Below are 25,687 nucleotides of genomic sequence, written 5' to 3'. Positions count from 1 at the left end.
AATCAATATTCACTGAATGACAGCCCTTCTATAAGGAAGTTCCAGACATTTATCCATGCTTCTATTATCCTTCCATCCACCATTCATCCTCCCTCCATTCCTCCCGCCAGCCAGCCAGCCAGCCAGCCATTCACCCACCATCCATCCTCCTCTATTATCCCCTCCCCTATCCATCCGTCGGCCCTCCCGCCCTCCCTCCATCATCTCTCCATCCTTCCGCCCGCTCGCCATCCATCCATGCATCCATCCATATACCCCTTCATCACACATCCATCCGCCATCCATCTATCCATCATTCCATGTTGATTTAGGAAAGTTAGAGGCACTGTATGCCATCCCGGATGCGGAAGCAAAGCGGGAACTAACACAGAAGTGTCTCCTGGGAGAACCAAGGGCCACGCTCCCCTGCTTCTGTCCAAGAAGGTGTGCTGGGTTGGCGGGAGCCATCAAACAAGCACACAGGGGACCTCTTGGTGGGTGTTAAAAAGTGGGGAAGTGACACCAAAAGAAATACAACTCCCCGTAGGTTGTCCTGGGGACCCCGTGTGTATGGGGCCCGGCTCTGTCTCCCCCAAGTGGCTGACGAGACCCTGTGTTGGTACAGTGAGGACCCTTCAGCCAGGAAGTACCCTTCAAAGTCAGTGGGGGGGGGGGGGGGCGGGGAGAGGGCGGGTTATTGGTGAGACCCTCCCTGCCACCACCTGGGTCTTGAGTGCGAACCCTCCCCGGCACACGCCCAGCGCCGGCCACCCCGCCCTTCGCCCCCAGCTTTGCCCCAGTGCCCGCTCGCTGCATCTGTCCCTCGAGCTCCCGATGGCGAGTGACCGCGGGCTGCAGCAGGAATCGGGACTTCCCCGCAGCAGGGCATGCGTGACAGCCACCCCATGCACAGGCTCCGAGCCAGGACATCGCACCGCACTCCTCACGGAGTCGGGACATGGCCAGTGGCCCGTGGGCTCATCCGGTCCCGGCCCACGTATAGAGTGGGTGACGGGAGCAGTGGTCACCGGTGCTGTGCAATGAGTTCCCGTGACCCGAGACACTTCACCTCCGCACCAGGCCTGTGCGGAAGGTGCCCTCCCGATTCTCTTTCCAAACGGGAGGAAACCCAGCCTTCGCGAGGATTTTCCTGGGGTGTCACTTAGCCGCTGCCGCCCAGCGCTGTGACTACCCCCTCAGGCCTGCGTGGCCGGGCCAGCCGGGGCCCAGTCCGTGGCTGCCCAGCCTGCCCCAATCTGCAGGCTGGCTCTGGGGCTGTTCTGGGTTCTTCCTCCTCTGAGGGCAGAGGCCAGCCAGGAGTGTTCTCCTTGCGGTGACAGAAGAGGTCGAGTCCCACCTGATGCACCATCGGCCCAAGCGAGCCGCCTGTCCGGCCCAGCACCACAGGGGCAGTGCAGCCCCTGACCCTGGGAGAGGCGGGCAGGGGGCGCTGTCTGCGGAACCATCGGCCAAACTCTCCCCGTGAGTCTGTGACAGGGTGAGAATGGAAACCAGCCCCTGGGGCCACAGAGGGAAGGAGGGCGGGCGATGTCGGCAGAGTTAGCCCGAGCTGGCCGCCTTGGACCCAGCATGTGCACCGGCCAGAGCCTTTCAGCACACGGTTCCGGGCACCCCGAAAGGAGCCCGTTTGTGGAGGCCCGCCCAGAGCACACGGGAGCCTTCCTGTGCCTCTCTGGGAGGGTGGGTGGGCACCGCTGTGGGAGCCAGGACTGGGCCCAGGAAGGCCAGGTGCCCTACGGGGGTGGCAGGGTGAGAGCCACAGGAGCGCGGGGACCCGGGCACACTTCTCCGCCCACGCGGGTGGGGGTCACCCGTGGTGCCCGTGGCGGGGCCTTGGGAGGGCCCGGCTGGCAAGGCCTTTTCCGAGACTGGCCAGCACGGACATCGGCCCCTGAGGCTTGTGTCCCCGCTAGTCCCTGCCTCCGCCGGGTATCAACGGGTCATACGTTTGCTACAGAACCCAAGAAACGGATGGAGGGAAAAAATATGGATATTCCAGGATGTCATAACCCAGCTGGAGCATTTCAATGTCTTAAAGAGTATGTTTTCTCATTCATTTCATTTTTTTATCTCAGCCTTTTTTTGGAGCACTTTTAGGATTACAAAAAAATTCTGGAGAATACAACAGTCCCCCCATATACCTCGCCTCCCCTGACGCCCAGCTTCCCTGGTTTTGAACATCCTGTGTTGATGCGCTACGTTTATTACAACTGAGGAGCCAATACGGGTATGTTACTAACTTGGATCTGTCATATGTAATGTTCACTCCTTTGTGAGCCTGGCCCAGGGTCCGAGGGTCCGTGGGAAGAGAGCAGCTCCTGGCTCCTGGGCTCAGAGGAGCCGCGAAGGTGGGGGTGGGGGGCGGCCGGGGGGGAGTGGAACCAAAACCCAGGCAGCATTTAAAAAGCGAAGGAGCAGAGGGACATCGGATCCCACAGCCTCCGAGCCCCCTGGGGGAGCCCGAGAACACCCCAGAGTGGCCGCCAAGTCCCTTCCCTCCCGCCCCCCTGCAGGAATGAGGGGGGCTCCCTGCTCTCACAAGAGGACGGTGCCTTTCACACAAAGGTGGTGCCCTGCTTTCCCCGGAGCCTGGATCCCAAGTGGGATCTTGTCGCCCTCCATCATCGGGCCCGGGAGGCTCGACCTCCAGCTGGCTGTTTGACAATAACGGTTCACGGGTTGGGGGCAGGGTTTACGCCACGAATCTTGGAGCCTGAAAAATAAAAGTCAGTTATTCTTCCAGCAAAAATGGGTTTATTTGGAAACCCGTGCTCACGTGGTCAGTTAATCTTCGACAAAGCGGGAGAGATCATACAATGAGGAAAAGACATTCTCTGCGAGAAAGGTGCTGGGAAAACTGGACAGCGACGCGCAGAAGAATGAGCCTGGACGACTTCCACACGCCACGCACAAAAAATAAACTCCAAACAGATTAAACACCTAAATGTGAGCCTGGAAACCATGAAAATCCTAGAGGAGAAAACAGGAAGTAATCTCTCTGACCTCGTCAGCACAACTTCTTACACGTGACACGTCTCCAGAGGACGTGGGAAACAAAAGCAATCGTGAACTACTGGGACCTCATCAAGATAAAAAGCTTCTGCACAGCAAAGGAAACAATCAACAAAACCAAAAGGCAGCCTACGGAACGGGAGAAGACATTTGCAGATGCCGTATCCGATAAAGGGTTAGTATCCAAAATCTATAAAGAACTTCTCAAACTCAACACCCCCAAAACCAAATAATCCAGTTAGAATATGGGCAGAAACATGGCCTGGCTGGCTCAGTTGGTTAAGCATCCGACTTTGGCTCAGGTCATGATCTCGAAGTTGGTGGGTTTGAGCCCTGCGTCGGGCTCTGTGCTGAAGGCTGGGGGCCTGGAGCTGCTTCGGATTCTGTGTCTCCCTCTCTCTCTGTCCCTCCCCTGCTCACTCTGTCTCTCTGTGTCTCAAAAATAAATAAATGTAAAAAAAAAAAAGGACGAAATGGGCAGAAGACACGAACAGACATTTCCCCAAAGAAGACATCCAGATGGCTAACAGACATGAAAAGATGCTCAACATCCCTCATCATCAGGGAAACACAAATCAAAACCACAATGAGATACCACCTCACCCCTGTCAGAATGGCTAACACTACTGACACAGGAAACAACAGATGTTGGCGAGGATGTGGAGAAAGGGGAGCCCTCCTGCGCTGCTGGTGGGAATGCAAACTGGGGCAGCCACTCTGGAGAACAGTGTGGAGGTTCCTCAAAAAGTTAAAAATAGACCTACCCCATGACCCAGCAATTGCACTACTAGGAATTTATCCAAAGGACATAAAAATGCTGATTCAAAGGGGTACGTGGACCCCAATGTTTATAGCAGCACCATCGACAGTAGCCAAAGTATGGAAAGAGCCCCAATGTCCATCGACGGATGAATGGATCGAGAAGATGTGCTTTATACATACAACGGTATTACTCGGCAATCAAAAAGAATGAAATCTTGCCATTTGCAACGACATGGACGGAGCTGGAGGGTATCATGCTGAGCGAGATAAGTCAGAGAAAGACAAATATCATATGATTTCACTCATATGTGGAACTTAAGAAACAAACAAATAACAAAGGGAAAAGAGACAAGCAAAAAACAGACTTTTAACTGCAGAGAAGGCTGGTCATCAGGGGGGAGGTGGGGGTGGAAATAGGTGACGGGATTAGGGACTGTCCTTGAGACGAGCGCAGGGCGCTGTACGGAAGTGACCGATGACTACTGTGCACCAGGAAGGAGTAACACCGTAGGTTAATGGGACTCGAATGTTTGAGGAAGGGTTTATCCAGGAACAGCAGGGAACTACGGCTCAGGACTTGCCAGCTGGAGCGAGATGGGATGCGAGTCTGACCGACAAGGGGGAGCATCTTTATTTTGTGGAGGGGGGTGGGAGGAGCCGTTTTCTGGAGAAAAGCGGAACTCAGGGTGTCCTCAGATTCCCGTCGGCCGCTTTCCTGGAGGAGACGTTGTGGACGCCTTCCTCCGGCCGGGCCAGCGACTGTGCTGATGCTGGGACCTGGCTGGCTGCCCGCCTCGCCTCCCGGTCTCCAGGCTCTGCTTCCGTTCATTTTCATCAGTGGAATATTTACAAGGGAGACTCTCTGATGGCTGAGGTTCTGTTCAAAATGATGCAGGCTGGGGGTGGACGGGAAGGGTTAGCTCCTGAGCTGCGGGGGGCGGGCATCAGATCAGGCTGTCCACTTGGCTCACGCTCAGGTCCCTGTGATAAAGGTGCAGAGGAAGGCCTGGAGAGGCTCCTTCTCACTGTGGTGGCTTGTGGCACGTGGCCCAGACCCCTCGCTGCACAGGCCCGGCCTGCCCAGGGTGGACCATCAGCCACGGCCCAGGACTGCACGGCTCAGCTGGGTCGGGGACGCGGCTGCTGGGCCCGGGCCCGACCAGCCTTCGTGGCTGGGCCCCTGGGCCCCACGTGTGGCCCCGTCTGTGCTCATGGTTAGCGTGGGGCCCAGGGTGGGGCTGGGGGAACGGGCAGGCAGGGCCTCATACCAGCCCTGGCTCTCGGGGGCCCTGGGGCAGCGAAGTTACTTATATGGGTCGGGTGCCTTTTCAACCAAAGCATAAATGTATTGGGGTGAAACTTCCCCCAAATAGCTCAAGTGTTCATCTTGGGGAAAAGTAGAATGGGCGGAAAGGGCCTAGAAAATATTGGCTGAGAACGGGTGGGGGAGGGGCAGGGCTGCGGTCCCTGTCCGTGCCGGAGAGCCGGGGTCTGTGGAGACCCCTCCCCTCACCTGGACGGCCTCCAGAGCACCCACATGAGCCCAAGGAGGTTGTCCAGGAATGGGATGGGGTGGCCAGGTGTGCCCAGGTGTGCCTTCCAGGGTGAGGACTCAGGCCCCTGCTGTCCCCTCTGTGCCACGTGAGTGGTGGGGGGGGAAGTAAGGAGAGGGTGGGTGCCGAAAGGAGTTCTCAACATCCAAAACCTTGGATCTTTCTTTCCTCCGGTGCTCACGGTGCCCCTAATACCTAACCTTTCATTATTTCTCATTAACAGAGCCCCCCAGACCTCAGCAGGGACATTTCCCAGCCTGCTTCAGGGGCAAATGTGGCCATATGACTAAGTTCTGGCTCTTGGGTCAAGCACAGGTACTGTGTGTGACTTCTGAGTTGTGTTCTTCTGAGTGGGGGCTAACTGCCCTTCTCCTGTCTCCTCCCTCTGCTGCTGGAATACAAATGTGATGGCTGGACCAGGAGCAGCTACCATGGGCCATGAGGCAAATGAGTAGAAATCACACGCAGCTGATCACTGGCCTTCTTTAAGCCGCTGCTCAGAGATCATCTGGATGCCCCATTTACAATATCACCTTTCTAGACCCTTTGTTTCTCCATCACAGCTCTGATCTCTGCCTCCCTTTCAGAATGTGTGCTTCAAAGTGGCAGGGATATTTGTTGAACAAATAAATGTACAAAACAGGTTGAATAGGGGCACCTGAGTGGCTCAGCTGGCTAAGCATCCAACTTCGGCTCAGGTCACCATCTCATTGGTCCCTGAGTCTGAGCCGGTGACCGGCTGCCTGTCTTCAGTGCAGACCCTGCTTGGGATCCTCTGTCTCCTTCTCTCTTGGCCCCTCCCCAACTCATGCACACACTCTCTCAGAAATAAATAAACATTTTAAAAGAGACATTGAAAATTGTAAAGTGCTTTCCTGAAAGATGAAGTATTAACACAGTATTAATACAAAATTAACAGTATTAACACAAAATTAACCTGTGGCGGGTTGGCGCATTGCAGGCGCTCAGAAACACGCGGGCTAGTTTTCCCCACGTTTCCTGTCCACTGTTCCCAGGCCTCACCTCTGCCTCCTCCTCCTCAGCTCCGCTCCATCCCGGTAGGAGTCCTCGGCTGAGGCCAGCTGCCCCACCGAGACCAAACTCCCGGGCCAAGCGCTGAACACCCCAAGGGTCAGAGTCGGGGGGGATGGGGGCGGGGGATGGGGGCATGCCAGGCCAGGGGGTCCCTCCCCGAGACCCTCAGTCCAGGATGCCTCCACCCTGGCCCACTCCAGGAAACTCTGGCCCTGGCCTCATTGTGAGTGGTCCCCGACGGCCCGTCTGCTTCTGGGGGTGGTCACCGTCCCAGACCAGAAGGAGGCCTCCTGTGTTTCCCAGGCCCTGGCGCTGACCCCTGCGGCCTGGTTTGGGCGAGGGGTGTCTCCAGAGCCTAGCAGACAGACCCCCAAGGCTCTGCTGTTCTGAAGGGACATATTGGCTTGGAGATCAAGACTTCCGTGTCTCACGAAGCCAATGTGCCCCTTTCCCCGGTGACCGCTCCTGAAGCCCCCGCTCCTCGCTGTCCCTGCGGCCACCCCTCTCCGCTGCCAGCCAGGTCCCCTACTCCCGCGCCCCGGCCGCCTCCCGGGTCCCCGAGGGGGGGGCTCTACCCCTAGAGCCCGCCCCGCCCCCACCGCTGCCCCGACCCCGGCCCCCCCCAACCCCGCGCGCACCCGGGCCCCGCCCCCCCACCGCCCCGCCCCGCCCTGCCCTCCCCTCCCCTCGCGCACCGGGCCCCGCCCCCCCACCGCCCCGTCCCGCCCTCCCCGCGCGGACCCGGGCCCCGCCCCCCCACCGCCCCGTCCCGCCCTCTCCACGCGGACCCGGGCCCCGCCCCCGCCCTCCCCGCGCGGACCCGGGCCCCGCCCCCCCACGGCACGCCCCCGCCCCCTCCGCGCGGACCCGGGCCCCGCCCCCCCACCGCCCCGTCCCGCCCTCCCCGCGAGGACCCGGGCCCCGCCCCTGCCCGCCCCGCCCCCGCCCTCTCCCCGCGGACCCGGGCCCCGCCCCCCCACCGCCCCGTCCCGCCCTCCCCGCGCGGACCCGGGCCCCGCCCGCGGGCGCACTGGCGGGGCTCCAGTCCCTCAGCTTTGGCTGCGCCCGGGGACCAGGAGGCTGGTGCGGGCGCTCGGGCCACCATGTCCCAACGATTCATGGTGACCCCCGCGGCGAGCAGGGCGGGGGACGCGGGGCCCAGGCCCGAGGGCGGCGGCGACCATCTCCCCAGCCCCGGCCGGACCGCGGACCTCGACCCCGCAGCCGCCCCCGAGTCAACGAGGGTTGACGCGCTTCCCATCCTGCGCTACTGCCGCGAGCCGAGCCGCTACGGTAGGTGCCGGCCCGCGGGGACGCCCACCGAGGGCGCCCGGCCACCTCGTCTGTGCGCCGGCCGGGGCTGCGGGAGCGCTGACGGAGCGCCGGCCTTGGGGACAGCCGCGGTGGCGGCGGCGTCAGCGCTGGGGTCGAGCTGGTGTGGCGCGTGCCCCGCGCGCTCCTCTGGGGACCGTGGCTGTGGCCCCGATGCCGCCTTTCTGCCCTGTCGTGCTCCCTGGAGGGCGATGTGCGTCCCTGGGGCCATTGTCGGGGCGGGGGTGGGGGGGAGCGGGGATTGATGGGTGATAGCTCCTGGCATCCTCTGACCTCGTTGCCTCCGGAGCGCGGAGCGTCCAGGGAAGTCACGTTGGAGTGTGGAGGCCGAGTTGGGGCGCCTGGAGAGCGCCAAGGAAATGCTGGGCCCCTCCTCGGAGTGAAGACGGCCCAGGGTCAGGGAGGCCTGGGTCAGAGCTGTGTTTCTAGAACCCCGCGGCCCTCTGGTCAGTCCCTAGGCTTGTGTCCTCTTCCCCGTGGGCCCCGCACTCCCTCGCCTTTAATCATCTAGCCCGTACCAGCGACTTTCCTTGGGTTTTGAGGGCGGTGCTGTGCCGGCATCGAGAAGTGCTAGCGAGCCCCCGGGTGGTCCCGGCTCGGCCGTCGGTGTGTTGGACAGGGCCCCTCCTGGCAGCCCACAGCCCTGGGTTGGGGAGGGGGCAGGGGGGAGGACAGGCCTTGCCCTCCAGCCTCAGGCCGCTCCTGGGGGCACCCAGCCCTGCTGGACTGCGTGGCCTCCACCTCTGGGCTGATGTCCCAACCACCTGTGGCTTCTCAGGTGCCTGGTCTGAGGTTTCCTGCAGGTCAACGGGGGTCCGTGGGCTTCGGGGCAGAAGGGCCTCGGTCCGGCCCCCAGCGGGGAGGATATTACAGGAGAGCCTGGCCTGCGCTCACGGTGAGGACCAGCTCCAAGCAGAGAGCGGAGATTTTAGATTCTTTCCCAGCAAGGCCTTTGTTGACTCAGGACCTTTAACGTTAGGATGAGACCTGAGCGGGCGGCCCTCGGGAGTGGCGGGCACTCCGTGTGCACACAGGTTGCAGATGCCCTCTCTCGAGACCGAGACCGAGACCCCCGAGCCCCTGGCGGTAGGACACGTGGTGGGCGCTGGGGTGTGTCTCCATCAGGGGTCGCCATGACACTTGTCACTCTGGTGGCCGCGGGTTCTCAGGTCCCGCTCCCTCCCCGTCAGCCTCTTAGCCCTGGGAGCCATTGTTTGGGCTCCTGCTGTGGGCCAGGCAGGGCCCTCCCCCACGGTTTCCCTGCTAACCCGGGAGCCCTCGGGAGCCCGGTCTTGTTTTCTCTGTGAGCAGTGACTCTGCTGTTGCTGTTCATCGGTTAGTAGGGGTCAGAGCTGCTAACTGTTTCTGGGGCCGCACTGTCCCTCTGTTCTGAGGGAAAAGGGAAATCGCTGTGACAGTGGAGGTCAGTAGAGACCGGGGGACCTGGGACAGCACGAGTGAGGAAAGAGCCCCCCACCCCCACCCCCCCAGCAGCGGCAGACAGCCTGCGGTGTGGCCTCTGAGAGAGCCTGTTGTCCACTCCCCGCCCCGGGGGACTCTGAGGCCCCGCCACGGTTTTCCCCACAGGAACTGGGGCCTTGGAGGCCGTGTGGCCGGAACATAGACTCCCAGTGGGCACCATCCTGCGTGGAGCTGTTCTGCCCAGCAGGGCCCAGGTCCCACCACCCCGGGCAGGGACCTGGCCCCGGGTCAAACTGACCGTCCGGGTCCTCCCAGTACCTCACTGCCCCTTCTGGCCCCCTCTGCCCCTTGCCCTGGGTGGCCAGTATGCTGGCCGGTGCCCCTGGGGAGAGGGTCTGGTGCCAGACTTGCTCAGGTCACCTTGTCCCTCTGCCCTTCCTCGGGCGACTGATACTGTTACCCTCACGCTGACGCGGGAGAGGGCATTTCACCAGGGTCCTTGACGTGGTAGATGGCAGGCAGGGGGCTGTTTGGGGCCAGGGACACCCGTCTGACCTTAGAATTGGCCCTCACACACCTCCCCCTCTTCCTGTGGGTCAGACCTCCCCCCTCCCCCCACCTGGGGGCTGAGCCACCCCCTCCACCCCCTAGGACCACCTCAGCCCTCAGGTGCAACGGTTCTGAGCTCTGGTCCCCGGCTGACGCTGGGTCCACAATTCGGGCTCCAGCTGTGTGCGGCACCGTTGGGATCAAAGAATGGTGTGCTGTGCTGTGCCCTCCCCGGGGCGGGGGGGGGCGGGGGGACAAAAGACCGATTATCTGACGCTGCCCATGACAATGTGCACTGAGCATAAAAAGCAACTCGGGTTTTCTGGTGCACCTTTGCAGGCGGGCGCTGGTCCCGAGTCGCCCTCCCACTTCTTGTGACCCAGGGGAACTTTCTGACCCTTGGAGGGTGGCAGCCTCCAGGCTCAGAGGCTCCCCAACTGCGGCAGTAACCGTCGTGCCCCCCGGAGCCGGAGCAGGAACCCGCCAGGCTGAGCCTCCAACTTTGCCCTTAGACTGGCTCCCCTCCAGTGAGTTTGCCCTGGTGCACTTGTGCAGAACGGGCATGTCGGCGGGGTGTCCCTTCTCTCCGCCACGGGACAGGACAAAATCCCAGTCCTGGCGCCCCGTCCCTGTGCCCCGGGCTCAGCCAGCCTTTCCCTGGTACACCCCGGCTCGCCGAGTCTCCTTAGCCTTCTGCGGGCCGGCAGGGCTTTGTGTTGGGGCGGGAGCTGGGGTGAGAGGCTTGCCGGCCCGCCCTTCCCGGCCCGGCCGCACGGCTGTTCCAGGCACACCAGGCGGGAGAGTGTAACTGGGCAGTGACAGGGCCGCGGTACCAGAAGGTGAGGTGGCTGAATTAGGGCTGTGCCCCTGTTCCCAGGAAAGCTGTGGTGCCAGCTCCTGGCGCAGTTCCTTTCTGGGATCGCACAGCGGCCCCACATCCAGAATGGAGACCCCGAGGCCATGGGACACCGCCCACAGCCGGAAGGGCAGGGAGACAGGGAGAGAGTGTTGGCCAGCAAAGTTGGCCTCGGGGAGGCACAGCCACTGGCCTGCCCCTCCAACCTAGGGCCACACTCCTCGGAGCTCAGCCTGGCTCCCCAGAGGCCAGACTCCCGTCAGCCACCTCCCTGTCTCCGGTCTGGACCGGTTTGCAAGTCTGGGGCCATCAGACAAAGGCCTGACGATGAGAGTCTCTGGAGAGGTCATCCCGCCCCACCCCTCACCTCTGTGGGCTGCCCTGAACCAGTGCTCCCGGTGGGGGGGGGTGGGGGGTGCAGCCCAAGGCTTCCCCAAGTCAGGCGGACCCTCGCCCTAGCGTTTGCCCTCGGAGCCGGCAGAGGCCCGTTTCCCCCCGCGGCAAAGCTGACCTCTCTGTTTCTCTGAAGCTGATGTTGGGCGTTAGAGTCCTGCAGAGCCTCGGAAGGACAGCTGCAGGGTGTCGTGTGCGTTTGTGCATCTGCGTATGTGTGTTGTGTGCCTGTGTCTGTGTCTGCGTCTGTGTGTTTTGGCTCTTTCTTGCTCAGGAGGAGGTGAGGGTTTGACCGCCCAGCCTTACAAGGGCTCCGGGCGGAGCCGTGGGACGAGGCCAGGAGTGTGCTCGGGCACAGGCACGCTGCTGGCCCAGCCTCTGCCAGGTGCTGGTCCCAGACACCGCTGTCCCCAGGGAACAGGATCCCCAGGCCACCCTCTGGGCTGGGCCCTCTGCCCGGTCCGTGGACCCCAGGAGAGCACACCTCCACACCCCCACACCCAACCCCAGACGGCGCGTCTACACTTGGTGCAACTTCACAACTGGGTCATGGGTTTCTGCTCCAGGGACGTTTCAGGGGAAAGTCCCATTTCCCTGGCTGAACTTTCTCGCCGGGAAGGAGGCCTGGCGATGCCCTCAGCTGCCGGGGAAGGCAGGCTGAGCCAGAGCCCAGGGCGCGGGCTGCCTAGCTCTGGTGTCAGAGAACCCGCCACCCGCTGGGCACACTCTGTTTTCTCTTTACTTAAATATTTCATGGCGCGCGGCCGTCGCGTAGACCCGGGAGCCGCCTCCAGCTCTCAGGGAGCAGAGCTGCCCAGAGCACGCTCGGCTTTGTCACTGGCCAGAGAATTCTCACCTTGGTGGTTTCTCAGGGCACGTCGTCACTTCCTTCCTTTGCTACTTATGCCCAGTTTGGCTTCTCCGTGGGGTGGTGTCGTGGATTTGGAGACACCAATTCTCTTTAAACATCAAAAATTACATGATGGGGCACCTGGGGGGCTCAGTCGGTTAGGCGTCTGGCTCTTGGTTTCAGCTCTGGTCACGATCTTATGGTTTGTGAAGTCGAGCCCCATGTCGGGCTCTGTGCAGACAGCACGGAGCCTGCTTGGGACTCTCTCTCTCCGTCTCCCTCTGCCCCTCCCAGGCTCACTCTCTCTGTCTGTCTCTCAAAATAAATAAACATTTTTTTAAAAAATTACATGATAAGTCTGTATTCAGTTAGCCACTATGCACACTGAAGTCTGTGTTCAGTTAACCCACTAGGGGGCTGTGCAGGCAGGCCCAGGACCCCGGCGGGAGCCCCCATTCTGCCCAGGACCGCCCTGTGCACAGGGCCTTCCCCGGGCGCCCAGCTGCTCTGCCCTCGCCTCCCCTCCCACCCAGGCCTGTCCCCGTGAGCAAGGGCTCCGCCGTGCAAACGTGGGCTCGGGCTGGGGGTTCCACAAGTGTGTCCAGGGATGTTGGCTACTATACAAATATGCAGGGAGGGGGTGGCAAAAGGCAAGAGGCAGCTACAAGCACAGGGTTAAAACATGCAAACATGCGTCAAAGGACACTATCCAAAGCACCCATAGAACGGGAGGAAATGTTTGCAGACGGTGTATCTGATGAGGGATTAATATCCAGAATATATGAAGAACTCTCACAACTAACAACAGCAAAGAGCAGTTTAAACAATGAGGAGAAGCCTTGAACGGACTTCATAAGAATGTCCAGTAAGCACATGGAAAGCACGCTCAACATCACCGATCAATCGTTAAGGACATCAAAATCAAAATCACGAAAAGGTGCCGCCTCGCGCCCATTTGAATGGCTATGATACAAAAGAGAAAGAAGCAGGTGTTGGCGAGGCCGTGAGAAATCAGAACGCTGGGCGCCGCCGGTGGGGACCGAGACCGTGCACCTGCTGTACAGTGTGGCGATTCCTCAAAACACTAAACAGAGTGACCGTGTGGCACAGGGACCCCACTCCTGGCCACGCACCCGGAGCGTCTGAAAGCAGAGACTTGGACAGGTTTGTACGCCCAGGTTCACGGCAGACAAAAACGTGGAAACAGCCCAGATGTCTTGTCGAGGGAACAATGGGTGAGGAAGACACGGTCCCTCCACGCACAGGACTATTTGCAGCCTTGAGAAGGAGGGACATCCTGGCACCTGCTACCACAGGTTTGGACGTGGGGGACGGTGCCCTGGGAGCTGAGACACATGACTGTCCACATGGGAGGTCCCGGGAGGAGTCCCAGGAGGGCCGGACGGGCGGGGGCGCCAGGCCCCAGGAGGGGCTGGAGAGAGAGTGTTTCACGGGGACAGAGTTCAGGAAGAGGGGCCGCCGTGGAGATGGCTGCCCAGCAGCTGAACCGTAAAGACCATGGCTGCAAGTTTTAAGCTTCATGTTGTATATATTTTACCGCAGCAAAAAAAAAAACACCCATGAAAAAAGCAAACCGGAGAGGAGGGTGAGAGGAAACCAAATTCATCCCCTCCCCCACCCGCCCCTTGCAGAGAACAGGGGCTCCGGATTTCCGAGGAGAGGGGGAGGAGGCCTGAGAGGCAGCTTTGATTAAATCAATTCTCGCCAGCCAGCTCTCCCAGGGGTGAGCCCATTCTCATCTAAATTACTCTCTGCAAGGTGTGACCTCAGGACTTTGGCAGGAGATATTTTTGTGCAGGGACCTTCCTGTTTCAAGCAGCACCCAGGAGAGTTTGGCTTGCTGCCCTGTGGGGAGGAGCTGTGGGCCCGGGACGACCCCCCCCCCCCAACTCCCATACTGCCCTGCCCCCAGCCCGCTCCTGCAGGGACCAAGAAGGAGCCCTGGGCCCCGACCACCCAGTGGGGAAGCCCCACCACCACCACCCCGGACACATGGGGGACAGCACTCTTGGCCACGAGGCCCACAGCCCCTCGCCCTGCTATCCTGAATGCCCCGAAGCAGGAGGCCGAGTTCTCTAGTTCTCCTCTGAAGGAAGGGCGGGTGCAGGGCACCGGGTGGTCTGCCTTTGGCTCCGCTTGGGTGGCCTGTCCTTAGAAATGGGGACAGCGGCTGCTGCCTGCACTTTCCCCTTCCAGATGCAGCACTTACTGGTTTTTGCCTCTGAGTTGGCCTTGCTGGGGATCAGGGACCCAGCTTCCTGCCCCTGGAGGAACCTGAGACCCCCCCACACACACAGGAGGCAGGCAGCCCCCCCCAGATGGCCCCCTGGGTTGTTGTGCTGTGTCTCAGCCACAGGCAGGGCGTGCGGGTGTGTGTGCATACTTGTGTGCAGGTGTGCATGCATGCAGGTGTGTGTGCCCGAGTGTATGCGGGCATGTGTGCAGGGGTGTGTGCACGTGTGTGTGGGTGTGTGTGCACGTGTGAGGTCTCTCCTGCCTGCAGGGCGGGCGGCAGAGCTTTGCCTCCTGGTGGAGACTCCTGCCTGATGCCATCACGAGCCGGGCAGACGTGGCCCCCAGTCCTCGCTGGGCACAGGGAGCCCGAGCCCTCCTTCCTGCAGCAGCCCCAGGCCTGGTGCCACCCCCAGTGGGCCGAGTGGGCGCTTCAGGGCATCAAGTGGGCTCTGAAAAGTTCCCTAAAAACTGTGGTGGAGCCGTGATGCTCACTATAGGCACCTGGGGAAATGTGGAAACTTCCGTAGTTGGGGCCCACAGAGAAGTGGAACCAACAGGATGTGTGTATAGAGAGAAAGACGGGGATTTATTTTGACGAATTGGATTGTTCATGCAGCTGTGCCTTGGTGAGTCTGAAATCTTCAGGGTGGACAGCAGGCAGGAGACCCAAGGAAGGGCTGTCGTGCCCACAGGCCGTCTGCTGGCAGGAGTCCTTCCTGCCTGGGGAGGTCAGCTTTGGTTCTATGTAGGCCTTTGACTGATTAGACGAGGCCCACCCACGTCTGGAGGCAGGGGGACCGCTTTACTCAAAGCTCCCCCCTTTCAGTGTTAATCTCATCCAAAAAGCATCTTCACAGAAACACCCAGAATAATGCGTGACCTAATAATCTGGGCACTGTGGCCCAGGCTTGCGGCGGCCGCGTGAGGGGCCCGTCCTCGTCCTCATCCTCGGTGGCCGGCAGGGCCCAGGGGCGGGTGGGACGGGTGAGGCCGAGTGGCGTGACTGTGGCCACATGGTGCGGGGAATGGCGGTCTCTCCAGGGTAACAGCGGCCGGCGACTCCTGTGTGCCTCTGACCCAGCTCTCGGAGTCTCCTGATGGTGTCCACGGTAACGGTGCCCGAGACAAAACAGCTCGTTTCTCTCTCCCCGTGTGGTGCCCGAGAGCCATTCACTGGTCCGTCATTCTTTCCCGCCTTCGCTCCTCCCGCCCACCCTCGTGCCCCGTCCTCCGGTCCGAGCTACCCGACAGGCCGCGGGCTCCCCGATGGCAGCCACCGCCCACAGGTGGCCGTGGACATGTGGACTGTGGCTGGGGCCCACCTAAGAGCTGGATTTAAATTATTTAAATTTTTAGCTAATTTGAACTTAAACTTAACCAACCACACGTGCTGAGTGGCCGCGGCCACTGGGCGCGGAGGGCCCGGCCCAGCAGGACACGGACCAGACCCACAGCTCCAGAGCGTCTGCTCCAGGATTCAGACGATGGAGCAGGGGAGCAGGGAGGCGGGGCGGCGTGAGGGCTGAACCGTGTCTCCACAAAATCCTCCAGCATGTGACCGCACTCGGAAAGGGTCCTTGAAGAGGAGGTTAACAGAGCCTTCCGCACGCCAAGGATACCGGCCTCAGGGGAAAGTGCCTTGCCCACGCCCGGCTCTCGGACTCTCAGCCGGTGTGCTGTCTACACCGTCAGCCTGTGCAGCCTGTGTCAGCTCAGCCTCCTTGGTGCCCCCGGTGGCTCTCCTGAGCAGTCTCCCCGTTGTGGTCCATCGCGAGGGCACTGAGCCACAGCCAGCACAGGGACCCTGCGCCCTCCCCAGCCAGGGGCTCCTGGACTGCCTCACCTGGACCGAGGCACACGCCTGTCCCTGCAGCCGCCTCCCTGTGGCTCTCCTGCCCCTCCCCCGCAGGCCACCTGAGCCCTCCCCAGGGCCCCGGGCTCCTCCTCGCTGCCTCTTGTTGCTTGGAGACCCGAGTGTCCCCGTCCCCCTGGACTAGAGACAGAGTGGGGTGGCCGGCTGTGTTGCTGTCAGGCTTCCCTTGGGGGCTGCTGGAGTGGCTTGAGGGGAGCAGGTGACGCCACCAGGCCTGGGGCTGTTCCTGAGGGTCCTGGGGATGCAGACCAGTGGTTAGGGTCGCCCCCAAGAGACTCCAGGGACACCCCCCACTGAGCCACCGGGAGGGAAAAAGCAGCCAAGATCAGGGGCTGCCTCCTGAGGAGAACGACCTGTATGAGCTCACACAGGCTTGTGGCTCCCACCCCTGGGTGGGGGCTGTAGAGTCCTGTGGGTCTGGCTGCCCCCACCGTGGCCCGCAGGAAGTATGAACCTGCTCGCACCCACACAGCTATATGCAGGGTTCCTTCCCACCCGTGGATCCAACCCGGGCCGAGTGACCACCCTGAGCTCCCCAGCCCAGTGTAGATGTGGGCTTGGAGTCCTCCCAGCTGAGAACTGTGCTTCTCGGGGGTCTTGTGAGGGTGGTTCCTGGGGGGGTGCTGACCCATGCAGGGAGGAGCGAGCCCCTCGGCCAACACGCCCCCAGGCCTGTCCCATGTCTTTGGTGCACTGAGACTCAAGGCTGTTCTGGGAGGCAGAGGGGCGGGCTGGTGGATTCTAGCACGTTCCAGCATGCTTAGCACCTGAGGCCGGTCTTCTCAGCTGATCACTTCTGGGACCGGTGGCCTGAGTCACACGCACCAGAACTGTGCTTTAGGGACGTGGAGAAAGCACTCTGGAAACCTCACCGCCCCCTCCCCCTGAGTGTTCGGAGGGCCAGCATGAGGTGCGCCCTCGGACAGCGGGGCAGAAGGAGCTCACAGAACCACGTAAAATGACGCTGCCCTGGGGAAAAGCAGGCTTGCTGCTGGGGTGTGTGTGTGGGGGTGACAGGATTGTAGAAACGGCTGCCCAAGGGGTCAAGCAGGCCATGCTGTGGAGCCCCCTTTCCTCTGCGCCCACCCATCGGGACCACTTCTCTGAGATGAGCCACTCTCCCGGGTGGGCCAGGCCTCACTGCCTCTGCCCGCTCACAGCTGGGGGAGGGGACCTCCTGAGAACGAGGCTGCCTTCCCGCCCTGTCCACCCCCACCCCGTGCTGCCCTCGGCACCCGCTTTGTGTGTGGGCCCACGCGTCACGGTCCCAGGGGACGGTGCTGTCACCAGCCTGGCTCCCCTCCACGGGGGACTTGCCAGGCCCCCGCGAAGGCCAGGGAAAGCACTCCTTCCCTCCTCCTGCCCGGGCCCGGCCCACGAGGGTGAGGGTGAAGCCTGGCTTGTGGGGCCGTTGGGGGTCCCAGGATGCACCTGTTGCTGGCCTGAGCCCCTCCACCCCCGGCAGCCCTTCCAAGCTCAGGACCTCAGCTGTCCCCCTTTGAAAGGCCGGATGGTAGGTGGGGGTCCATAGGGACAGGGCACGGTTGGTCTCCTGCCCCGAAGCTGCTCCCTGCGGACACGTGTTTTATGACCGTGGCAGAAAGCCATGCGTTTTGGGTGAGTTAGTGGCAAGCAGACAGCCACCGGGGGGCCTGCCAGCCTGTCCCACTGTCCGAGATGGTCCCACTGTGTGCCGAAGGCCACAGAGAAGCTTTGGGGTCTGCCCCTCCTGGAGCCCCCTCCCTGGGAACCAGAAACTTCCAAGTTTGGACCTTATCTTGTGTTGGTTTTGAGGCTAGCAGGGGGGCTGAATGATGGCCCCCAAAGGACACGTCTGCGTCCTAGCCCCTGGTGCCTGTGAATGGGCCTGGTTGGGAAAAGCGTCTCTGCAACGTGATTGAGTTAAGGATGTGGAGGTGAAGAGGTCATCCTGGGTTCTCCGGTGGCCTGAGTCCATAACCACTGTCCTTACAAGAGACACAGAGGAAGACACAGGCACGCACAGGAGAGACCACGTGAGGAGGAGGCAGAGGTTGGAGGGCCAGGCCCCGAGGGAGAGGCAGGAGGGACCCCCCCCCCCCGCCCCCACCCCGGGGCCTCCAGAGGGAGCACAGCTCTGTGACCCCTGGCTGTGGGACGTGTGGCTCCAGAGCCCTGAGAGCAGGCTCCCGTGCGTTAGACCCCGTATGTGGCTGGGTTCCAGCAGCCGCGGGGTGCTCGTCCTGTCAGGGGTGCCAGAGGGGTGGGCTGGTTCGCCTGGGAGCCGTTTCTGGAGAGGGTGGGGCGCAGGAGGAGGTGCAGAAGCTCGGCGTGCCCCGCTCAGGTGGCATCGTTGTGGCTGGTGCCCTGTAGCTGCCGGCTGCTCCTGGCGCGGGGCTCAGCCCCGCCGTCCGCATCTACAGGGGCGGGTAGCCCCCAGCCCCGCCCGGGCCGAGCGCCGCGGACCACCTGCTCCAGGGCTTCCCGGGGCCTTGTCCAGCCGCCGTGCCTGGAGGGAGAGGCTGGACCCCAGCAGGGAGGGGACAGCTCTGTCCCACCGCGTGTGGATGACGGACGGAGCAGGGCCGAGGGGTGCTGGAGGGGCCGGCGAGGCTGGGACCTGACCCGACCCCCCGGGAAGCGCTGGGTCACATGCTGTGTCTGCAGCCACCGGTGTGGTGCCGCCGGCCGGCCGCCGTCCCCCCCGGGAGAGCCGCATCCGCCGCCTGCTCACGCGGACCCCACGGGACGGCCCCCGTGGGCTTCCTCGCGGAAGCCACGAGGGCAGCCCCGGCCGACGTGCTCCCGAGCGCGAGCCCGCGGAGCTGAGCCTGTTTGCGCATCAGCTTTTGCGGAGGCGGAAGCGGAAGCGGAAGCGGAAGCGAGCGGCCTCCTCTGGCCCGCGCTCACTGCGGGCCACCCGCTGTCTTATCCCGGGGTCCCTGGGGCTTGGCTCCTGTTCGGAAACATGCTTTCCTCGAAGTGCAGTCGTGGCGGTAAGACCCAGCAGGGGTGAGGCTCCTGGTTGGGACGGCGGGGTTCGGAGCGTGCGGCGGTAAGACGGGACGCAGCCCCGAGGGCCGTGCCGCGGACTACCCCGTTTCCGTGCCTTCGTGCGCACGACACCGTCCAGAGCGTGTGTGCGGGCTCCCGCAGGAGGGCACACGCGCTCCGCGCCTCTTTCGCTGCGTCTGGGGACGGGGGCAGCTGTGGGGTCAGTGCGCCGGCGCACATGTGAGCTGCCGCGTGCCTTTCCCTTCTTGTCGGGCTGACGGGGCGGGGGAGCCCGGACTCGGGGCCGAGAGCTCAGGGCGCGGCCCTGGAACCAGGCAGCCCCGCGCGCCCCCTGCGCCAGGGACTTGGTCCCCGCCGCCCACGGCACACGGGCGTCTGGGGAGGCGTCGCACACCTGCGAGGAGCTCCCGGTCCACTTTGCAGACCGTGGCACCCCTGTGGCAGGACAGCGTGGCCGGGGACGGGCGGCAGGCGGGCTGAGGAGCCCGGACAGGGCCCGTGACAAGAGCGCGGTGACAGGGGGCGGGGGCTGGGGCCGGCGTCCCCCTGGGGTCAGCGGGTCCGGGCCACAGGGTCAGGCGCGGGCCGTCGTCACGGGGAGAAGGAAGCTGGGGCTTTTCCCCGGGAGTGACGCTCCACCCCAGGTTTTCTGTCCCCAACATGGTGACTGTCACCCAACCTGCACGAAGGACGTGTGATTTAGCGGCAGTGGGAGACGGCCCGGCAGAATCCGTTCCGTGGTCTCGCCTGCTGAGCAGCCAGGTGCTGGGGGGCAGGCCTGGGGCGGATCTTGGCGCGGGGTGCCACGTCCCCTCAGCCTTGTGAGTTCAGATGACGCGCTGCAGCCAGGAGCAAGCAGGCAGGGCCTTGAGTGCAAAGGTCACTTTCTGGAAAGGTGCCCTAAGCTGCCCGGATGTCCAGCCCAAAGGCGACAGTGCAAAGGCCCTGGGGCAGTGGCAAATTCAAGATGGGGCCTTGGACATGAAGAAGACATGGGGCGGGCACTGGCCGAGGGAGCTGTGGTGACGGGGTGGGCGCATCACTGATCTGGCAGACACGCCCAGGCGGGCAGGGGACTGGCAGAGTGTCACAGCGGAAGGGCGGGGGCTGGCAGGGGTGGGGGCGGTGCTGTGGATGCAGGGACGGCAGGGACGAGGAAACTGCCTCCTGTGTGGTTGGTTAGGGGATCGAGCTGGCTTTCCGTGGCCAGTTCTGGGTTGCATGCGCAGCGGTCACCGGTCAAGTCTTGACCGTCTGGACCTATGGCGCCAAGGCCGTGGGCAGGGTCCTGTCGTCCTGTCCTGTGCCCTGAGGCTGCACGGGGAGCAGGCTCCGGGTCACCCCTGGACTCGGACCTCTGTTTGCCTGTTTGTGTTCACATTTCCACGAGGTGGGAGGACAGCCCGTGAAGTGGAGGCAGGATGTGCTTGCAGGGGTGGAGACCCCAGGGGATGGAGCGACCTCGAGGTGACCGGTGAACAGCTGCTGGCCGCGCACCACGGGGCCCGTTCGTGATGGTCCTGGAGAAGTACCTTCCGCAAGAGCAAAGGCCCTGGGGTCACCCGTGCGGGGCACGGCTTGCAGGAGGCTCCCAGCGGGGACAGCACACTGGCTTGCTCTCTCGCTCTGCTCTCCAGGTTTGGGGGCTTCCTCGTGCCCACCCCCGGCGCCGGCTGGGCCGGAAAACACGCAGACAAGGCTGGGCAGGCTTCTTTCGCCGTCTGGGCCTCAATGGCCCCTCTGCCTCGGGTCGCTGGCCTTCTCGTGCCGGGAGGGGGTTCCGTCCTGAGGACGGGTCCTTGGACGCTGAGTCGCGGGCTGTGCGGTGGGCGCTGCACCCCCTCCGTCCTGTGCGGTGCCCAGGCCTACCCTGGAAACACGTGGCTGGGGCACCCTCGCCTTTCTGGCAGGAGATCGTGTGGGCTGTAAGAAATGATGAAAACATGCACGTGACTACCTTGCTCCTGCCTAATTCCCTCCCTGGGGGCAGAGTCCCCAGGGAGCACTGGAAAATCTCACACGCCCTGGGAGAGGCAGGCTGGCAGGGACCCTGAAGCCACCGCAGCGCAGAGGGGTCGCGGCCGGCTTTGTCGGCCCGCATCCCCACCTCACGCCGCGAGCGTGGGATGGCCAGACCCAGCGGCCGGCAGGGCAGTGTGCCCGTGACGCTTCAGTGTCAGGTAAACACAAGCAACACGAGGAAGACTCCTCACCAAAATAAAAGTCAGCGTGTATCTGAAACTCCAGTTTGACTGGACACCCTGTGTGTATCTCACGACCCCCATCTGGGGGTCCTTTGACTACGGGGTCCTGGAGGGAAGGAGGCCGGGACCACACTTAGCGGAAGCACCCTGAACGAGCTGAGGTGTGGGGGGGGATGTTGGAACAGCCTCAGCCCAGTGAGTGGGGGTGCGGGGGGCGGGGTGCTCACCGCAGAGGGAAGACCATCTACGCAGGTGGTTGGGGGACATCCGGTGTCCCTCTCGGGGGTCGGGTCCTGGGGGTGACACTGCCCGTCTCCCTGTGCCGCCAGGCACACCCTCGACAGGAGCTGGTTGAGACACCAGGGCGGACCTCCCACCGCTCACCGGGAGCGGGCTTTCGAGGCCTGGGGAGGGACGGGTCACGTAGGGCGCCCAACACAGAGCGGAAGGGCAGATCCTGTGCCTGGCCGCCTCTGCTGCCCTCACGGCCTGTGGTGACCGCCCACAAGGGGGCCGTGCAGGGCTGTGTGTATCTGTTGAGTCTCCAGAACCTTCCGCGTGTCGTGCCGGCACCTGGCTCTCTGGAGCGGGCTCCCACACAAGCTGGCAGCTTCTGGACAGACAGGGTCTGCTGGGCTGGAGGGCAGCGTCCAGGCCCCTCAGGCGAGTAACAGGGCGGCCAGTAGGGGGCGGACAAGGACCTTGGGAGCCACAGGCCGTGGGGTCAAAGTCAGACTCGCTCCCACCTCGAGCTCTGATGGAGGCCTGTTTTTTGGTGAGGCCGCCTCGTCCTTGGCTTACCTCTGAGACCTCGTCCACATGCCAGACCCTACTTGTTCCCTTGCTGCTATTGGATCCTGCCGGGAGTCCAGGGGCTGGAGGAGGAGTTCCGGAAAGTTCCAGCCCAGCCTCAGGGCCCTGACTCCCACCCGGTCCCGTCCTCCTGCCCTCCCCCAGCTCCCACTGGGGAGTCAGGGGGGGCCTCTCCCCCACCCCAGTGTCCTAGGCCCCTGCAGCCCCCAGGCGGGGCTCCCCGTCAGTCCAAGCTGTCCCTGAGGCTGCAGCGGCCTTTCAGAGAGGCTTGCCCTGCCCAGGACACTCCCAAGGGACCTGCCCCGGGGACCCCGCCTCAGGCCGGAGCAAGGGCTGGGGCCTCTGAAGATTCTGAAGGGTTCAGGAGCTGCCCAAAGTGGCTGACTCAGTGGGGTCCAGGGGGACAGTCACCGCCGCAGCTAAGACTCGAGTTAACCAGGTATGTGCAGTTTTAGGTGATTTTCCATGTACTTTCTCAACCACATCCAGAAATAAAGTCTTGGAGGTGGTATCAAGGACTTGGTGGGTTTGCTCAGTCCCCTCTTTAGGGGAGAGTGGGGGTGTGTGCAGGGCAGTCCCCTCCCTGGACACCTGACCCCAGCCCTGAGGGCTTGGCGCCCAGGACCTGGGGGACCGGAGGACAGCAGGGCAGCAGGGGACTTCCCACCTCCGACACAGTGCGTCTTCCCCTTTCGAATCCCCAGGTCTGGGCATGGCCGTCTGGCAGCTCCTGGAAGCTGAGCTCCAGGGGGCCTCTGGGCACCACTCCAGCCAGAACCTTCTGCTGTCTCCTTTGGTCACGCCTGTCACACCCGCCAGGGCCCAGGCTGCTGCTTCCCCCAGGACTCCCAGGTGCTCTCAGGGTTCTTCCTGTGGGGCTTGGAGGCCCTGGCCAGGCCCCTGGTTGAGGCCAGTGGGACCCGGGGGGCCCTGCGGCCGGTGTGTCCTGCTCTGGTGGGGGCCTGTGCTCCCCAGGAGGGGCTGGAGGGCAGAGGGGGAAGCCCTGGGAGTTTCTGGGGTTTCGGGCTGGCCCTGCATGGTCCCCTGGTGACTCTCTTGGTGGCCTGGGGCAGGGTGTCACCAATGTGCCCTGGCTTTCACCGTGCTGGAGGCACTGCTCAGCCCGGCAGCCCTCTCCACTCTCAGACTTGCTTAGTTGAAACTACACAGACTTGTAGAATTTAGCTTTTAATTGTGGCAAAATAGGGGCACTCGGGTGGCTCTGTTGGTCAAGCGTCGGGCTCTTATTTCAGCCCCGGGCACGATCTCACAGTGCGTGGGATCGAGCCCCGCATCGGGCTCTGTGCGGACGATGTGGATCCTGCTTGGGATCCCTTCTCTCCTTCTCTCTCTGCCCCTCCCCTGCTCGTTCTCTCTCTCTTTCTCAAAATAAATAAAAATAAACTTAAAAAAATAATTGTGGCGAAACGTACAAAACACAAAAATTTCCGAGCATCTACACTGAGTGCAGCCGACCCACCGGCCATCACGTCACCCTCCCAAACCAGAGCTCTGTCCCCAGGAAACACGCCCTCCCTGCCCTGTCTGACCTCCAGGCCTCGGGGGCCCTGGGGGGAGCCGAATGGGTGCTCTTGGACGCCTTCCTTGTCTTTACCGTGGTTTTACCAGTGCGCTGGAGACTTGGCCTGGCCTGTCTCCTGTCTTCCTGCGAGCTGCCCGCTGCCCCACGCTCTCCTGTGCCTGCCCTTGGCCATCCAGAAACGCCCCGGACACGTTCGGCAGCCACTGGCTGGCTCCCACTTGGCGTCTGCATCTCGGTGGCCCCCTCCCCGCCTTGCCGTCCCTCTGGCTCCCCTCCTGCACGCAGAGGCTGGGGCTGCTCCCAGGACGCGGGGGTCCGGCTCCCCTGCCCCTCAGATGGTACCCACCCCGCCCGTCGGCTGGTGTGGCACACGGCCACGGAGTCTCGCGGTGCTGTGTTTGCTCGGACAGAGGTGTTTGAGTTCCAAACACCTGCAGCCCCACCTGGTGCCGCCTGGGCGGGTCCAAGCGGGCGCAGGGGCTCTGCCTCTCAGAGCCACGAGGCACGGCTTTCCCTGAAGCAGTGAGGGGCCCATGTGGCTACCACACCCACCCTGTGCCCCGTGCCCTGTGCCCCAGGGATGGACGCAGGGGCGGCACCATGGCCTGGTGGTGGCTGTGGGAGGCTCCTTGGGAAGGTGCCCTGACATCTAGAAGACATGGCTGTACCTCAGGAAGGGCAGAGCCCTGGGTGGACACACACGTGCTCACACACACACACACACACACACACACACACACACGCACTTCACGGGGACTGATGGGAACCAGGGAGACTGCCTCCTGCCTCCCCCCTCCTGCCTCCCACCTCCCACCTCCCACCACTGGTGGGACCAATCTTGGGTAGCCAAGCTCATTGGTTAGCAAATACTCATTGAGCACCGTTGGGTGCTGTGTTGGGTGATGGAGGACAAGACACATTTCCTGCATCTGAGAAGGGTAATTCTAGAACCTTCCATCAACAGGGTGAGGAGGAAAGAAACCAGTGTCCAGAAGATGTGCCTCAGGATATCAGGAGACTTGATGGCCCGGGACCAGCCCAAGGTCCCGGCCTCCCAGACTAGCTGACTGGCTGGTGGGTCTGGTGCTTGTTTACGTTAACTTTGTTTCTCAGCGAGAGGTGGTGTTGGGTCTCCGGGCGCCTGCCCGGTTCTGCGTGAGAGCTGTGTTGTCGTTCGGGTCCTGTTTCTTGTGCTGTGGACAATAAAGACTTTATCTAGGCGACTGGGGCTAAGTGACCTTGATTCACTGGACTCTGGATTGACGCCCGCTTCCTGCCCAGGCGGGACTGGTTGGCACGGGGCGGTGTCCCAGCCACGCCCCCTCTGCCCTCCACCGCCGGCCCTTGTCCTTCTGGTGGACACACGCGTGTTTAAGTCAACTTGCACCGACTTGTGATGTGAGGAGTCAGAAATGCACAATTCCTCCTTGTGCTTCTTCCTGAGCGGCCGGGAGGTGATGAAACCTCCTCCGGGGTGAAGACAGGACGCCGTGTCCCTGCAGTTAGGGGCACGTTGACGCGTTTGCCGGCCGTGGCACGTCTCTTCGTGGCTCCCCCGTGCAGGTCCTCGATGACCAACGTTGATCCGATAAACGAGCCAGGCAATATTGCTTTTTTTAACTATCTGCGAAAGTTGAATATAGTTGCTGTTATTTCTTCCCTAAGTGTTTAGAAAACAACCCCTATGCGGCCATCTGGGCCGTGGGGTGGGTGTGTGTGTGTGTGTGTGTGTGTGTGTGTGTGCGCGTGTGCGCGTGAAGGTTTTAATTTCCTCACGAGATACCGTGCTCTTCAGAGCTGCTCTTTCTTCTTACGATTATTTGGGTAGGTTGTGTTTCCCAAGGAATTTGTCTACATCTACACTTTAAAAATGATTATCACCAAGTATTCGTCACATCTCCTGTCAGTATCAATGTCACAAACCAGGGATGTGAAACAACAGAAGCGCTACCCTCCGCCGTCCGGCCGCTACGGGTCCCGTGTCAAGGGGTAGGCGCTGCTCCCAGAGGCTCCGGGTGGCCCTGGGCTGCATGGCTCACCCTGTCTGTGTCAGGCCGAGACTGCCTCCTCCTGCTTTTCAAACCTGTCTCCTCTTAACACCACCAGTCATCCTGGATCAGCGCCCACCGGCCCCAGGGTGACCTTGCTTGAACTTGATGACTTCTGCAAAGACCCTGTGTCTAAATGAAGCCACATTCACAGTTTTGAAGTGGATTGAGATTTGCTTGTGATTCTGCCGG

General features: G+C 62.3%; 1 protein-coding gene across 2 annotated transcripts in view; it reads left to right on the top strand.

The window, feature by feature from the left end:
• The first annotated feature begins 7,450 nt into the window (after positions 1 to 7,450).
• The window catches only part of SLC12A7 (solute carrier family 12 member 7), a 65,229-nt gene continuing 46,992 nt past the window's right edge, over positions 7,451 to 25,687 (top strand). For both annotated transcript variants that reach the window (XM_058710695.1, XM_058710612.1), the window contains exon 1: positions 7,451 to 7,655. In XM_058710695.1, coding sequence (XP_058566678.1) covers positions 7,466 to 7,655 — 190 coding nt within the window. In that variant the 5' untranslated portion in view covers positions 7,451 to 7,465. The remainder of the gene's footprint in view (positions 7,656 to 25,687) is intronic.

Source organism: Neofelis nebulosa, chromosome 1 (assembly GCF_028018385.1).
Source record: "Neofelis nebulosa isolate mNeoNeb1 chromosome 1, mNeoNeb1.pri, whole genome shotgun sequence".
Taxonomy (NCBI): domain Eukaryota; kingdom Metazoa; phylum Chordata; class Mammalia; order Carnivora; family Felidae; genus Neofelis; species Neofelis nebulosa.
This window is presented reverse-complemented; position numbering and strand designations above follow the sequence as displayed.